At 48.1% G+C, this 17,043-nt stretch overlaps 1 protein-coding gene across 1 annotated transcript; it reads right to left on the reverse strand.

Moving 5' to 3' along the window:
• Positions 1–2,257: 2,257 nt before the first annotated feature.
• Positions 2,258–16,513, reverse strand: MLANA (melan-A). Its single transcript, XM_059656714.1, has 5 exons — positions 16,462–16,513; positions 14,769–14,868; positions 10,461–10,557; positions 3,643–3,756; positions 2,258–2,558 (listed from the first exon to the last, which is right to left on the reverse strand). The coding sequence occupies exons 2-5, from the start codon at positions 14,843–14,845 to the stop codon at positions 2,490–2,492; spliced, it is 357 nt and encodes a 118-aa protein (XP_059512697.1). The 5' UTR covers positions 14,846–14,868; positions 16,462–16,513; the 3' UTR covers positions 2,258–2,489.
• Between the last annotated feature and the right edge of the window lie 530 nt (positions 16,514–17,043).

The raw sequence follows: 17,043 nt of genomic DNA on the forward strand, positions 1-17,043 counted from the left end.
GATGAGGCTTATGCTCTTGTGTTCAAGTTTCCTTGGGCAGCAGGGAAGCCTGATCCTGCCTGCAGAGGTCACAGGGACCTAGCTCCCCAGGGGGCACCCGTCTAGCCCTCATTTGTGTGTGTTCCATCCAGGTGTGCAGGGGCAGAGCAGTGAAGGGCCTCAACAAAGGTATTACTGCCATCCCTGGATTTCAATGTCAGATTTGGCAAAGCCTTAACAGTTCACGGATTTTCTGTGGAGCCAATTTGTCCTCATTCAATCCAAGCGTTCCTAGGTGAGGGAGACTCTTCACTGGTGTCTGTGACCCAGGCTCCTCCCATCATGTGACCCTGCAATCTCCAGCTCCTGGCTCCCAAAATTGTCCCACAATTGGCCCTCAATCCAGGGAGTCGTTTTCAAAAGTGTGGCTGCCTCTGTGTAGGGGGCAGGTCCTTTTGGCTGAGCCTGGCACCCCATATCTATTCCTTGAAACAAAATCTCACTCTTCTAGTTTCTCTCTGGCAGACAGCTCAACCCCCTTGCCCATTGCCTCGGACACTGAGGGACTCTGGGAAAAGAGCCATTTTTCCACAGGGAAAGGAGAGAATGCTCAGCGGATGGTAGATGGGCTGGAGATCTTGGAGGGGTCCAGGGAGCAAGCCATAGGCTATTCTATGAATGTGCAGGTTAGGGCTCAAACTAGGCCTTTCAATGAGGAAAGGAGCTGCCCAAATGCCTGATGGTATTTACTTTGTTTAGAACTCTTTTGTTGTTGTTGTTGGAAAAGGGTGTCGGGGGCGGGGACGACAGGGATGGGGACAGGGCTTATTTTAAGTGGTAAGACTGGACAGTCAGAAAGGGCAGGGAAGTATTTTAGTATTTTGTTGAATGACTTATAGATATAGATATAGATGTAGATGTAGATATAGATATAGATATAAAGTGAATTTTAAAAAAATATATTTGTATTGATTTCAGAGAGGAAGGGAGAGGGAGAGAGAAAAACATCAATGATGCGTGAGAATCATTGATCTGCTGCCTCCTGCACACCCCACACTGGGGATCCAGCCCACAACTCAGGCAAGTGCCCTGACTGAGGATCAAACTGTGACCTCCTGGTTCATAGGTCAACGCTCAACCACTGAGCCACACTGGCCGGGTGAATGACTTTTTTTCAATGTGTGTAATAAGTCTCTTTATTCTGTGTTTTTTTCTCTTCCGTACAATTCGGTCTTTTGTAGGAAATGATGCAGTTCAGCTGCACTGGTGTTTCCAATGACACAAGACGATTTTAGGTGTTTTGGTGACTCAGCACTAGGTAACACTGAGTCACATAGTGAGAAAGTCATTTCTTTCTCCTGCAAGCCTTTTCATTATGTTAAAAGCTTTTCTCCAGCTCTTGCTAATCTCCCTCATTAATAAAGAGAGCAGGTCTCAGGTTGACAACCTTCTGCAACCATTAGTATCTTCCTGGGTTTTAATAAGAATAATTTGCTTTCATTATCTTCATGTTTATAGTTATCCTCTACTTATGAAAAAAGATACTATTTTCCACTTAGGGTGGAAATTTGAGCCAATCATTTTAATGAGCTGGCTGAAAAAAATATTAGATAAATAATAGTATACATGATATGTAGATGTCAACAACAAAAAAATTGTAGTGTTGCCAGTAAATAACGACACTATTCCAGAACCTCTGAGTCTTTGTGATTTCTTCTATATGCTCCTTTAAGAGGAATTTAGGAGCCCAAAGGAACTGAATTGCCATTGGGACATTTAAGGAGGTAAGATGTCAGCCAAACTACAGTGGCTTTTACTTATTTAAATTCTGACACCACCTTCTAGAATAACAGGAAATTCTTGTCATTAATTATTATACCATTGAGCGCTGAAATGAAATGAGATTAGGACTGTGTTTATGTGTTACTTAGGAAAGAGGACCTCCGCACTGCACTGCTGCAGCATCTTGGAATCTCAGCAAACAGAGACATTGCTGACACCTTCCTGATCAGATGAGGCTGCCTGTGTCATCTGGAAGGTCAACCAGCTCTTGGCCTTAAACCTGTAAAGGTATCCTTTGCGAGCACTCCATAACACAAACTCACCTGCTAGAGTTCAGTTCAAGAGGTTGCTTCTTGAAAAATCAGAATAGTACTTGGTTAGTTATTAGCCAAATTTCAACTGAAAAGAAATTGAATGGTCCCAGAACACACATTTAAATTCTGTCCCTCCAGAAATAACACCATAGATGTATTAGCATTACTACTGGCACAGATAGTATCATGCCTCAAAATGTTTATTGACAACATTTTTCCATTTTACTATTTTTCATCATTTCCTCAATTAGTATTGCTAGTTTCCCTACTAAGAATTTAGCACTAAGCTTATTGTTAGTGATGATGGACACTGTTTCTACCGCATCCCGAAGCAGGACATTAAATGTCCACATTCAGTGTAATCCAAAGTGTGAGGCGAATCATTTCAGCATCTCTCAGGGGCCTCGCTGGCTCTCACGGAGAGTAAGGTGGTGGGGACTGCTGAGCGGAGAGTTTCTCGTAGGCAGGTGGGGCATTGGGAACCTGGGAGGATGAGAAAGGGAGAATAGGGCGTTGACCACAGTGCATGTTTCTGGGACAGCCATTAAGTAACATAACTCTACTTTTTCTCTGGACTGAACCTTTACGTGTCCACATCTAATTTCCATCCAACAAGGTAATCATAGTTAAATTTCACAAGCGTGCATGTTGAAACATTGTTGGGGCAAGAGTAGAGAAAAATAGGGCTAAGGGCTTTCCAAAACCTCAAAAACTTATATACAGGGCATCTCCCCAAAATGTATGCACACTTTAGTAGCTGATGGCTCAATTTTGAAAATGTATTTTAATAAACACTGCCTTTATAATCATTCAAAGTGTGTGTATAGTTTTTTGGGGACACCCTATATACCTAGAATATCCTTATCAGTAGAAGTCCCAAGCCCTAACTAATGAATTATTGAACCCTGTTTGCAGGTACTAAATACATTGCATTTTTACTGCAGGTAAAATTAATCTTAATATATTTCATTTAAACCCACATATCAAAATATTATTTCAACATGTAACTGATATAAAAATGATTAATGAATTATCTGTGTTCTTTCCTCATACTAAGTCTTTGAAATCTGATATGTAGTAAAGTGCATCTTAATTCAAACTGCTGTGTTTTAAGTGCTCAATAGCTACATGTGGCTAGTGGCTACCCTATTGTGTAGCACAGCTCTATAAAAATAATAACAGGTCTTTTATTTTCTCCCTCAAATATATCTATGTTCAGGACATAGGACATAGACAAGTATACTAAAAACATAAGACAAAAGGATATTGTATCCAGAACCAAGTTCTTCCTTTGGCTTCTACATGTGAAGCTGTCATTGTTGATCCTGGAAAATCGGTATGAGCGAACACAGTCTAAGAACATTTCTGTGCTTCCCTTGTTTTTTACCTTTCTTATTTTTCATTATGGTAAAATAGACAAAATTCACTATTTTAACTTTTTAGGTGTACTGTTCAGTAGTATTAAATACATTCACCTTGTCCTGGCTTTTAAAATAGGAATAATTTTATTCATTTGAGTTAAAAGCAGCCATACACGAAAACACCAACATGCAGGATCTCAACTTACCACAGGTTCATAATTGTTCTCCAGAAAAGGCAGCTTGCTGTCCTGGTGACCAAGTCCCTCACGTAGGCCTCTTCCTGTAAAGGTACCTTGAGTACCAACGTAACGGCTTTTGCCCTGAAATGTGAATTCACGAAGATCAGTGGGTGAGAAGAAAAGATGGAGCCCATTAAAGAAATGAGAAAGAAGGTGACGTTTTAAGATTGGCTTTTAGTCCTGGTTGTGCCACATACTGTGTCTCCCCTCAGAACTCCAGTTTTTGCATCTGTAATATGAAAATAACATCATCCACCTCTCACAGCTGTTGCAGGAGTTAACTAAAGGTAGAGCACCCAGTGCAGTGCCTGGTACCCAGTTGTCAATGGCTTTTGTAAAAATATTTTTTCTTTTTTTCAGAGAGGAAGGGAGAAGGAGAGATAGGAATATCAATGATGATAGAGAATCATTGATCAGCTGCCTCCTACATGTCCCCCACTGGGGATCAAGCCCACAACCCAGGCATGTGCCCTGACCAGGAATCAAACCGTGACCTCCTGGTTCATAGGTCGACGCTCAACCACTGGGCCACACAGGCCAGGCTCAATGACTATTTTTAAAGGGAAGGGAAAAAGAGTGAATCTAAAAAAATGAACTTCAGAATGAATGCAAGTGGAGTAGAGGCAGGGGCTGGTATGACAGTGAGGACACGCATCTGACCACATGCCAGCAGGGACACACTCTGTGTCTGCCTTTTGCATAATGACAGCAAAATATCTTAAACACTCCGAACGCACGTACTGTGATAGAAATGCTGAGGCTGTGGCCCTGAGCTTCCAAGTCAAGTTGCAACAATGACGACAAGTCAGTCTATGGCTAAGTGATGCACCCTGAGGTTTGGGGGGCGGGGGGAGGGGGGTGGCTAAGAGCTTAGTGCTTTGCATAGGGTTAGAGGGTGATGCTCTTCACCCCTAGAATAGAATGACAACAGTTTGTACAAGACAGAGAGACACAAACTAAAGTAGAGACTGCAGGAGCGGTCCACCCTGGTGAGGTAGAGTCTTTAATCACTGATAATGTTAAAAATTGCTGGCATTTTGTGATAATAAAAAACAGACTAACTTTTAGTTGCTTTTATTATTGTTAAAGTCTCTACAACAATGGTTCTCAAACATGAGCGTGCATCAGCATTCCCTGGAGGGCCTGCTAAACACATTGCTGGGCCACACCCAGAATTTCTGACTCAGTCAGCCTGGGGTGAGGCCCACGAATTTGCATTTCTAATAAGTTCCCAGGAGATATTGCTGGGCCAGGACCACACCAAGAACTACTGCTCCACAGACAATGCGCCTTCTTATTGCCTGTGCCTCATGCAACTCAGCTATACTCAGCGGGACCAGGCAGGTGATGAAGGGGGTCAGGTGAGGCCATAGGAAAGGAGGGAGTGTCTGTCCCATCTGAAGGGATAGCCACTGCCAGTTTTTCCCAGATCTTTTGATTTTTTTTTAAAGAAACTAGAAATCAAGATTTTTGTGTAAAATGTTACTTCAATTTTTAAAAAGACAGGCCCAAACCTATCTGTGGGCCAAATCCAGCCAGCGGGGTGTTAGCAGCGTGCTCTGTGGCTGAGGGAGGCTGGGACGGGGAGGTGTGCAGGGGATCTCTGTGGGCCGAGGAAGACCACGGGGGCGGGGGGGGGGGGGGGGGTCTGTCTGCCAGGTTGCATGAGAAAGGCATCCAGGCAGGTTTCCCAGGGAGGAGTGTTAGGAGCATCAAATTGGACGAGGCCAGAACCCTAATCTTTTTTATATGTATTATTTTGTCTCTCTCTCTTTTTTTAATCCTCCCCTAAGGAATGAGGGTATTTTTTCCCCATTGATTTTTAGAGAGTGAAAGGAAGGGGGAGGGAGAGAAGAGGAGAAACATCGATGTGAGAGAAACACACCGATTGCCTCCTCAAAGAGCCCGGACCTGAGGGGAGGGAGCAAACCTGCAACCCAGGTACGTGTGCCGGTGGCCAAGAATGGAACCCACGCCCCTCCGGTGTGCGGGCTGACACTCTAACACCTTACCATGCCTGCCAGGCTCTTTTTAATCGAATGTTAAAGAAAAAATAATGTCAAACTTATCCCGATGCTTTCAGAAACTAGGGAAAAAAGGAACACACCCCAGCTCCTTTTTTAAAGGGTTGTATAATGTTGATATGAAAAGCAGACAAGGACAGTGGAAAAGATGAGAAAATATAATCTAATCTTCCTTCTGAAAGTGTGTGCAGAAATCCTAAAGAAAACATAAGCAAATTAAGGCAAATACCCTATGTCAGCTGTCTATCATTACACAGTAAACGTCCCTAAATTCAGTGGCTTAAAGCAATCACCCCAAGGGCCCTAATGACATGACCACACAGGGAGGTTCTGCTCCCCCACCCCCCCACCCCCGTCAGCCCAGACCCCAGAGCTACACCTCAGAAAAGCAAAGTAATATTTAATGTGTCTCTCCCTTTACTCAATAATTGCTTTTCTTCTTTTTCTTTGCTTTTCAGATCTCTCACCTGCCATGGTGTGCATGTTAAAATGAGGGTTTCTGGGTCTCGCCACCAGAGCTGGCCCCAGAATCTGAATTTCAGCAAGAAACCCCCAGTGGTGGGCGTGCAGGAGCCCCCGGCCATGCACAGAGAAACAGACACCACAAGACATGGGCGCAAACTCCGCTGTCAGCAGGGGCCTCAAAATGCTCTCCAAGGATCTCAAGGATTGTGCACTAAACTTCCAGGTGAAAGAGTAAAATTGGTAAATACAAAAACCAAGTTCCAGCGCCTTACAAATCATTTTCCCGAAGAAACACACTGCTGCAAAAAGCAGTCTTTCCTTTCAAAGGATGTGTTCCAGGTCTAAGGGAATTGTTTAGCCAAGGAAGAAATTTTAGATCTTAATTCCAACCAACCTGGCTACCATTCTGTGTTCAGGGAAAGTGGACATTCCCAAGCTCAATGAAGGTTGCTAAAGGTGGAGTCACTCCAGACACCCACAGTTTGCATTTATTGTCATGTATGTACTTCTGTTTTAAAATGAAAATGGAATCACCAGAGAGAGACAGGGAGGTGATTATGTAATTAAATGCATTACCTAATGCCCTATTTTACATCATTTTGCCTACATTTCTTAGACTGCTGGTTCCCAACCTAGCATTTCAGGAGTTATAAAAGTCTCAAAACAATATTTTAATATTAATTTTAAAAAATATATGACAGGGAGCATTTTTAGACAGTTGGGAAGCAGGGAATATAAACACATAGAAATTCCAGAAAGCTCAGAGCACCAAAGAAGGCCCAGAGTGATGGAGGCACCGCCGGCTGGACTTGGCCTCACCGAGCAAAAGGCTCCCAGTGCCCGAGCCCACATGTTAAGACTCTCCTACCCTCAAGGTGAGTGAGTTCAAGATGAGAGTGTTGAAGCAGAAAGGAAATAAAAAAAAATTAAAAAGAAAAAACATTGTCTTCTTGCCCAGAATCATCTAGCTAGCAACTGTGGACAGCTAAGAAATGAATACCAACATACTGAGTTTGTAGAACTTTGACTCCTTGAAAAACTAAACCATTGTGATTTTTAATGTACAAACAAAATGAATAAAAACTATATAGAAAAGATATCCTATCTAATGATAGACAAACATGGTAATTAACCATACCTCTGCTACGCTTCCCATTGGCTAATCGGGGTGATATGCAAATTAACTGCCAACCAAGATGGCGGCCGGCAGCCACGCAGCTGAAGCGAACATGAGGTTTGCTTGCTCCAGTGATGGAGGAAGCCAAGGTTCCCGGCCTGCCACGGCCCGGCTCTGAGCTCCGGAAGCAACAATGTTTCAATTATAGAAGCTAAACAAACCCCAGAAACCTGCTTTCAGCCAGCTGGCCTCGGAGCTGGAGCCGCAACAAAGTTTCAATTACAGAAGGTAAATAAATCTCAGAATTAAAAAGAAAAAGAAAAAAAGGAGAGACTGGGAACTTCAGTTGCAGGCTTGGCCCGCCTGAAAACAGCCATCAGCCCCTCACCGAGGCTGGCCAGGCACCCAAGCGGGACCCCCACCCTGATCTGGGACACCATTCAGGGCAAACCAGCCGGCCCCCACCCATGCACCAGGCCTCTATCTTATATAGTTAAAGGGCAATATGCAAACTGACCCTAACAGCAGAAAGACTGGGAATGACTGGTCACTATGACACACACTGACCACCAGGGGGCAGACGCTCAATGCAGGAGCTTCCCTCTGGTGGTCAGTGAGCTCCCACATGGAGGAGCTCTGCTCAGCCACAAGTCAGGTTGATGGCTGCCAGTACAGCGGTGGTGGTGGGAGCCTCTCCTGCCTCCTCAGCAGCACTAAGGATGTCCGACTGCAGCTTAGGTCTGCTCCCCACTGGCAAGTGGACATCCCCCGAGGGCTGCCGGGCTGCCAGAGGGATGTCTGATTGCCAGCTTAGGCCCAATCCCCTGGGTAGCAGGCTTCAGCCAGCAGATGGTCATCCCCCAAGGGGTCCCAGACTGTGAGAGGGCACAGGCCCGGCTGAGGGACCTTCCCCCCACCGTGCATAAATTTTTGTGCACCGGGCCTCTAGTATATTAAATAAAAACAGAGGGGGAAGGAATGGGGTGGGGGAAGGGGACATCTATAATACTTTCAACAATAAAGGTAAATAAAATAAAAACAGATATAGGTCATCTTATATCATGTGTCTAGGTATAGAACAGATCACATGGGGTTTAGAGGAGTTTCAAAGCTAAGGTCACCTCGCAAGTCAATGGCAGACAATGAGGCCAAACCCAATTCCACACAATTGGGTGATTGCTGCGTGTCAGGCACTGTGCTGGTCACAAGGTACAAAGATGAATAAAACAATATTCTCTCCCAGCCTGTGTAGTTCAGTGATTGGACAACCCATGCACCAAGGGGTCCCTGATTCAATTCAGGTCAGGGCACATGCCCAGATCTCAGGCTCAATCCCCAGTAGGGGGCATGCAGGTGGCAGCCAATAGATGTATCTCTCTCCCTTCTTCTTCCTCCCTCCCTCTCTCTCTAAAAAAAATAAAATAAAAAATCAATAAGAACATACTAAAAAAGAAAGAAATATTCTCCATTCCAGTTCATACATGAGAGAAAGAGAAGGGATGGGAGAGGCAAAAAGTAAATAGCCAGTTGCAAGGCAATGTCATAACGGTGTGCTAGAGGCGCCATGGAGCTCTGTGGCAGGAAGCAAAGGCTCCCTCGCTCCCCTTAACGAACCTGCTGTGGCCAGCCGCAGAGAGGTGTCATCCCTGACCCACCCAAGGCTTTCCTAGGGTACTTGGCTTTGGAGTCTTATTCAAACTCAGCAACTTCTCCTCCTTCCCCCGAAATGTCAACACACTGAAGGGCTGCTGCTCGATGGATGTGTCAGCCCCCAAGCTCCCCTGGCTTCATGTTGTATTTGGGACACTCTGGCAAGATGCATATTAAGAAAAGGGGTACATGGAACTGCCCAAGCTTCCTGGCAAGGAGGAGAATTCGAAGCTACAGCCCTCACCTTCCCCTCTGCACCTATGTTTGCCAAGCCACGGCCTGCCACCCACCCCGCTCCTCCCCTCTATCGATTACAGAACCTTTTCCTCGGAGTGAGGAATCCGACTTCCCAACATCTTTTATAAAGATAAATGTTTTCCATTACGTATCAGCCTCAGAAGCCTTCGAATCTGTAATAACAAGAAAGAGACAGGAGAGGGAGCGAGAGAAGAGAAGACAAGAGGGGAGAAGGGAAGAGAAGGGAAGAAAGGAGCAAGGAGCAAATACAGCTCTCCTTCTATTCCATTGCTCACTGCGGATAATGCCTTTGGATGCTTAGGTGCTAGGGTGCTCCCTGGCTTTGAAGCCAGCTTTCTGAAACCTGTAGTTTTTATAGTTTCAAGACTCAGTTGATGGTTTTCATTTGTGGAATATCTTGCGGTCCCAAGACTGAACTGTGCCACTTGCTAGCTTCCTGATCATAAAGGTAAAGAGGGAAAAATCCTACTGGCACCACATCGGCCATCAAAGGAAGATGGAGCCTGTTAAACACCTCGTGGGCCTTTGTGCTGCTGAGGAGGGAATGGCTACCTCGCTGCACTGATGGCTAGGTGGGTTCTGGGTATACGGGGTTGCTTGGTAGAGCGGAGTTAGAATTCCCAGGCAACCGGAGAGGAAAGGGGTGAAGACAGGGAGAGAGGGGCGGCCCCTAAGTGGAGCAGCAGACGCAGTGAGGATCCCCAGGCGGATTGGTAGGACCTGGAGTGTCTCCTTGCTGCTGTTTGCTGTGTAAGAGGACCACAAGCCCTAACCGGTTTGGCTCAGTGGATAGAGCGTTGGTCTGCGGACTGAAGGGTCCCAGGTTCGATTCCAGTCAAGGGCATGTACCTTGGTTGTGGGCACATCCTCAGTAGGGGGTGTGCAGGAGGCAGCTGATCGATGTTTCTCTCTCATTGATGTTTCTGACTCTATCCCTCTCCCTTCCTCTCTGTAAAAAATCAATAAAATATATTTTTTTAAAAAGAGGACCACAAAGCTGCCCTGTGCCCCCCAAACTATCAGTGCTCAGCACACACACGGCCAGCACGCGTTTGTTCTGAGTGGAACCAAAGAGCGGCCAAGTTCCTGGTTGGGGTTGATGTGGGCAGAGGCCATGGAAGCGTTGTAAGAAATACAATGTAGAGAAAGGGCCGGGAACCAGAGCTAGGTGTGATCATGAGAATGTTACCCCATCGCCCAGAAGTTCAGAGGAAGAAGGGGAAGCAGGGCCCCGGCCCTGGATGGGTCCCAGCAGTGGGAGCTTTACCAACCTTCAGGCTCCCGTATCCGTTTCGTCTTCTACAATACCAGCAGCCGAGGAACAGCACAAGTCCCAGGATCACCGTCAGGACGCCAATCCCTGCGATCCTGGCCCAAGAGACAGACAGATCCAGCTTGGTACTTCCTCCACACTGTGACCCCCTGTTCCTCTCTTCACAGGGACTTGCCAGCCCAGCACAGCACCACCCAGTCCCCAAGTAATTTCCCGCCACATGGCACACCGGGCAGCCACCAGGCCTCCAGCACTTGCATCCAGGGGCAGCGCCTCCTCTGGGAGCCTCTCAGGTATGTGCCAACAGGAGCCCTGCTACCCGGAATGGGCACGAGCACCCAAGTTCCTGGTGCAGGAGGTGCAGTAGCAACTGACCCTCATGTGGACAATATATTTTTTGAGGCTGAATTATCTTTTCATTGGGGCTGGTTTAAATCATTTCCCCCACCTATCAGCCCACAAAAAGGAAATGGAAATTAGCATTGACTGACCATCCACTATTAGCCAGGTGCCATGCTAAACATTTCAGCGGTCGCCAACCGGTGGTCCGCGGGCCGCTGGTGGTCCGTGAGGTCCGAAAGGCTGGCAACCACTGTACTAGATACATTAGCTTATTTAATTCTCACAACAGCCCTGGAGGGCAGGCACCGCTTATTGTCCCCATTTCACAGATGAGGAAATACACGCAGAGGTTAAGTGCCTTGCTGATGGTCCCACAAAGATAGCATGGGATTTGAACTTGACTCCCTTGTGCCCTCTCAACCCTATCCGTCCCCCACACCTCGCTCCTTACCCATGTCCTCTCTCCCTTCCTGCCTTGACTAACACATTCTCCTAGACTCAGCATCATTCCTCCCAGTGTGATGGCAACCCATGCTGCCTTCTCTCACAGGCCTCCCTGTGGGTGATCACTGTGTGCTCACCTGTGTCTTCTAGACATGGCAAGAGCTCCCAGAGGCGTTTTGTGTGTGTGTGTGTGTGTGTGTGTGTGTGTGTGTGTGTGTGGTGTGTGTGTGTCTTCAATGTCCAAAACAAGTCAGACACATAGGTGTTTCAAGAAATATTTCTTGAAGCTGGGTGGATGGATGAATGGATGGCCAAACAAATTAATAAAAAAATGAACAAATTCATAATCCATAACAAAACCCATAATCCATAACAAACTCAAATCTATAACACCACTCTCTCTGAAAAATGAATGAACAATTTAATGTCTTCTTAACTATCTAAAATTATGTGGATTTGTGACAAAATGTGACTTTAACCTCTTGTGAGTCAATGGCACTCTGGTGAGAATACAAGGATCAGCAACATACCACAGAGCAGGTTTGGCTTTGGGATGGAGAGAGTTAATAAAGAGACAGAGAGAGCTCAGAAACCGGGCCCTGAGGGCTTAGAACTGGGGCATTCTGTTGTAGGACCGAGAGGACCAGGAGACTATAAGTGTCACAGGGATGCCAGGGCCCAGCCCAGCCAGGACACGTGTCCTGTGTGTGCTCGGCGAGGCAAGCTGCTGTCGGGCCTCCACTTGCTCCAGGAATCCAGGGCAGGTGCTTGCTGCTTCCTCTGGTCCCCCCTGAGGGACTAGAAGGGGCATCTGAGAACGGAGCTGGCGGGAGGCCCCTGGAGCAGCTGAGATGAGAGGTCTGACCTCTCAGCCGGCCTGGCTGCCAAGTCAGAGAGGCCAGATGACCCCTGGAGCCAGGTGCTCTGTGGGTACTGGGTAAGCGCCTCCCAGCTGGCCGGCCGGGCGGGGATCACTGAACAACACAGCCCTGGGCCCAGCCCTGGGAGCAGCGTCCGGCTGCACCTGGAGCAAAGCCGCAGCCTCGCTGAGAAGGGGCAGGAGCCACGCCCGCCTCCTGGGCCCTGTGTCCAGTGTCCCTCTCCAGGCCCCGGGGCTCTGCTTCCTCGGCGTAACATGGCCAGCTCACGGGCACCTGCCTGCCTTTCCACTTCACAGCATGAGCAACGGCAACAAACTGGAGAGTGCAGAGTCCTTTACCTGCGACCCACTAGCAGCGGTGCTCAACCTTCCTAACGCCGCGACCCTCTAATACAGGTCCTCATGTTGTGGTGACCCCCAACCATAAAATTATTTTCGTTGCTGCTTCATAACTGTAATGTAGCTACTGTTATGAATCGTAATGTAAATATCTGATATGCAGGATGTACAGTGGGGCCTTGACTTACGAGTGTCCCGACTAACGAGTTTTTTGAGATTCCAGCTGTCTCTCGGCCGATTTTTTGCATTGAGTTGATAGAGTAATTTGAGTTAACGAGCTCCTTAACGAGCTCGGTCTTGGAACGAATTAAACTCGTAAGTCAAGGCCCCACTGTATTTAGGCGACCCCAGTGAAGGGATCGTTCGACCCCCAGGTTGAGAACCGCTGTTAGAGAAAGGCTCCGCAGAGCTGGGCGGTGATGAGACGGAGCAGCTGCAGGAGAAACAGGGTCTGACTGAGAGACCTTTGCCCAGCGCCACCTGCTGCACCATCACCATCTCAAGTCCACCGAGGGGCCAGGGCCCACCTCCCAGGGGGGTGGCAGGGCAGGATACACTCTGACCTGATGCTGCAGGCCAGTCCCCCACATGCAGCCGAAACCACCACAACTCATCATCTCCACCACCTTCGGGGCTACTCCCTGAGCACCAGTCTGCGCCAAGCCCCCCACATACGGGCTTTTATTCCATCTTCGTGCCAACCTCTGAGGTAGGTGGGATGTTCGTTCCGCAGCTGACACCCCAAGACTTCAGGCTGGTACAGTGCCTCGGGTTGCACACAGGTCAGTGGCAGAACCAGCTTCCACAGCGACTGGCCCCATGGACCCAGCGCGCACGTCTAGAATGTGGGCAGACCCAGCCCGCTCGCCTGGGCCGGTGCTCTGCCGATCACCCTTCGGGAATGGAACTGCCCCATGGAGCGAGCCGTGGGCCCCGTGACGAAGGCAGCTGACTCCATTCCCAGCGGCTGCGCTGGTTCCACTCGCTCTGTGCCCGCTCTTCACACACAGTCACGTTGCACTCACACCCCCAGGGACTGACCGAGAGCGGAAATCACCAGCCTATGCCGCACACCAGGAAAACCCACCCCCAGCTGGGCTGGGCCTCAGAGTGTCACCCCAATACCTCTGCAGAGGAGTCGCCTGAGATGTGGGAAAGTGCAGAACCTGCATCCCACCCAAATGCCCCCCCACCGCCCCCGCCCCCCCCCCCCCTCTCTCTCTCTCTCTCTCACACACACACACACACACACACACACACACACACACACCCGTCCAACCGAATCAGCCTCTCCGGTGGTGTGGCAGTGCCTAGGAAACCGTATCTCTTCAAGCTCATGTGACCTGTGCCCTCACGCCTGCCGCTACGGAGCCTGTTGAGTCATCATGCAGAAGCCGAAACAGCATCCTACTTAATACCATGTGCAATGTAGCCCCCAAAGAGTATCCTTTAGCTCTTGGGACAATTTTTCAGAACATCTGCCCACCCACCCCGATGACCATGCGGGACGTTAGGAAACCCACGGGGCCTTGGGGAGATGCTCCCTCGGTGTCTGGCTGGGTCTGACACTTGCTGGCCCTGCTAGTTCACTCTAGGAAGGATTTGTCAACAGCTCTTTCCCCGAGGGCGAGCCGGCTGGCAGGAGCTGAAGAGAGGATTCCTTGTCTGTCTTGTTGGAACCCCCACTCAGAGGGCTGGCTCCCCTCCTGCCACCACACCCAGACCCGCCCAGCGTCCCTGCAGCCAGTGTTCCCATGACAGCACTTGCTCTTGTGAAATCGTCCTCGTGCCTAACTCTCCCACGAGATCATAAGACTTTTTTCAAGGGAAGCATAGCATCTTGGGCAGGTTATACAGTGCTTAGCTCTTAGAAACGCTTCGTGGATTCAAAATACCGAATGCCTTTCCAGAGGATAGTCATGAAGCAAAGGTGGAATCACAGACCTGCCCTTCATCCTCACTTGCTCTTTGGCAACTCACCTTTGTTCTGTCTGCAGACCACCTTCCGGAGCCTGAGGAAAGAGGCAACTTGCTTCCAGACATGTTTTTTGGCCTGGGAACCCACAGCAAAGGCTGAAGAGCCAAGAATGCAGACCAAAATGGCCAGATCCAACTCTTTACCAATCCTGTCCCCTTGCCTGTTCAGCCTCAGAGAAGCTGGTGTGAGCCCCTTGTGGGACCACAGGCCTCCTCGCTTCATTGCCACCGTTTCACTCTGGAGAAATAAGCACTGGAGAGATTCACGGACAGGCCTGTGCCGGCGGAATTCAGAAGCTGTGTGAGCAAAAGCTTTGAACTTACTCTTTAGCTGTGATGTAGGAGTGGCCGTGCCCTCTCCTGGGGTGCCCATAGACGAGCTGGGCCTCTTCACTGGGCATCTTCACTAGGGACCACAGGACACCTAACAGAGAGGCACACGGGCATCATGTAATGCACCCAGAGCACCCTCCTCCTCACCCCATAAAGACCCCACAGACACTCCCACTCGGTGAGCAGGAACGACAGCTGGGACCTGGTCTCTTTGTGAGAGGATGTGTACCTGCTTCCGTCCTTGCTACCAAGTGGAAATGGCCCAGGTTTCTAACCCCTTCCACCAACTGAAAATTAAGTTCAAAGAAGAAACAAAAGCAAAATGCTTTCAAATTAAGTTATTATTTGGGGGGGGGGGATGTTCTTTATTTGCCTTCAATTTGACTCTATGCAGCGGTTCTCAACCTTCCTAATGCTGCGACCCTTTAATACAGTTCCTCGTGTTGTGGTGACCCCCAACCATAAAATTATTTTCGTTGCTACTTCATAACTGTAATGTTGCTACTGTTATGAATCGTAATGTAAATATCTGATATGCAGGATGTATTTTCATTGTTCGCGACCCACAGGTTGAGAACCGCTGCTAGAGAAACAAGCAAAATGTATTTTTATTATTCCTTCCTTTCCTTGGCCCAAGACTGTGGTTAATAACAGGAGTTATTTCTCTCTAGCGGTATTATTTGATATCAATCCTTGGACAAATAGGAGGCTATGGTGACCTACTGCGTGTGGCCATGCACAGCACCCTCCCAGCCCACTTTTCAACAAAGAAAACCACCCCCTACAGGTGCCTGGTCTAATCCACATTCACCCCCCAAAATGGGCTGAAGAAGCCCATAGCTTGACTTTCATAAAAATTTCTTGTCCCTCCCGCTGAAATCAATTGCTGCTTCTCCCTTGTTCAAGTCTCATGACTGGGATTTAAAGTGTGTGTGTGTGTGTGTGTGAAATTTAATCTATAATTTAATAAAAAATTTAATCTATAATACAAATAGACAAAAAGCTCATGAACGGCAGTGGGCGTGATTAAAGTGTGCTTGTTAAAACCCAACAGCGGTTTCTCTTCTCCCCTTGCTATTATGTATTTTTCTTTCCTCTTATTGTTCTCATGCATTTTAAAGGTCTGGTCCCCACAGAATTATATTAATGAGCCTGTTTGGAACAGCGGGAGAGAAGTGGAGGCAGAGTGGAGAATTCACCACATGACCCCTTCCACAGGGCAGTCCCTGTATAATTAGCCCTTCCCAGGGGTAAAAAAGACATTACAGCTGAGCTCACTGATCAGCTCAGGGGAATAATGTCGGGGTGAGCCCCGTGTTCAAAATGACAGACACGGCACTCCATCCATTCTGGGTTAACTTGTGGTGAAGCTCTGCCTCCAGTTCAGAGCCGTGGGGCAGGGGGCAGGGACAGCAATGCCCCTCCCAGGAGAAGCAGTCCTTCCAGCGACAGACGCTGCTGCTCACAGTGGGCTCTCCCGGGGCCTCTGCTCTGCTGCTTGGCAGTCTCCAGAGAGCATCGAGGAGACTTTATGAACCTTCCGAAGTTGGAGAATGACAAACACGGAGGAGTTCTGTGATGGCCAAGCATCAGGGAGGCGATGAGGGAGGGTGGGGGGTCACCAGGCCCCTGGCCCTGCCCTGAAGGAACAGGCTCCCTGTGCATGAGAAGGCAATGCTCTTACCTTCTGGATGGGGTCGTCCTCCGACTGCAGCTGCCCTGTGTGTGAAGACTGCTTCTCCTCTCTTAATCTTTCTGTTTTTCCCCCTGGTCTTGAGTCCCATGTTAGTCATGAGTTTGGATTTCTGAGGGGGTCATCTGTGATTGCTTAATTGGCGTGAATGGAACCAATTTCATTTCTCCCCTCAAAAAGTCATGGCTCACTATGGCTTCTGTTTTCCTTCATCTTGGGGAAGCCATTTATTTTCAATGCTGGTCCCTCCTCTGTAGGGTCGCTGGTTAAAATACAGGATGATAGTTGCGTTTGAATTTCAGAAGAACAATAATTTTAGTACTTTAGAAGTGATGAACTGTGGCTCATTTATTAGTATAAATATGTCCCTTTTACTGCACGAGACCTATTTTCACTGAAGAGATTATATTTATTTATCTAACATTTCGATGGAACTGGGCCCCTCACAGCCGCCCTCATGCAGCCTCCAAGGGTTGAAGAGCCTCCGGGCTTAGACCTAGAGCCCATCGAGGCCCACCCCCTTCCAGTCAAGAAGAGGAAATAGAACACCCCTAAGACTTCCGAAGCTGAGCT

The sequence above is a fragment of the Myotis daubentonii genome, chromosome 11, assembly GCF_963259705.1.
Source record: "Myotis daubentonii chromosome 11, mMyoDau2.1, whole genome shotgun sequence".
In the NCBI taxonomy this organism is placed as follows: Eukaryota; Metazoa; Chordata; class Mammalia; order Chiroptera; family Vespertilionidae; genus Myotis; species Myotis daubentonii.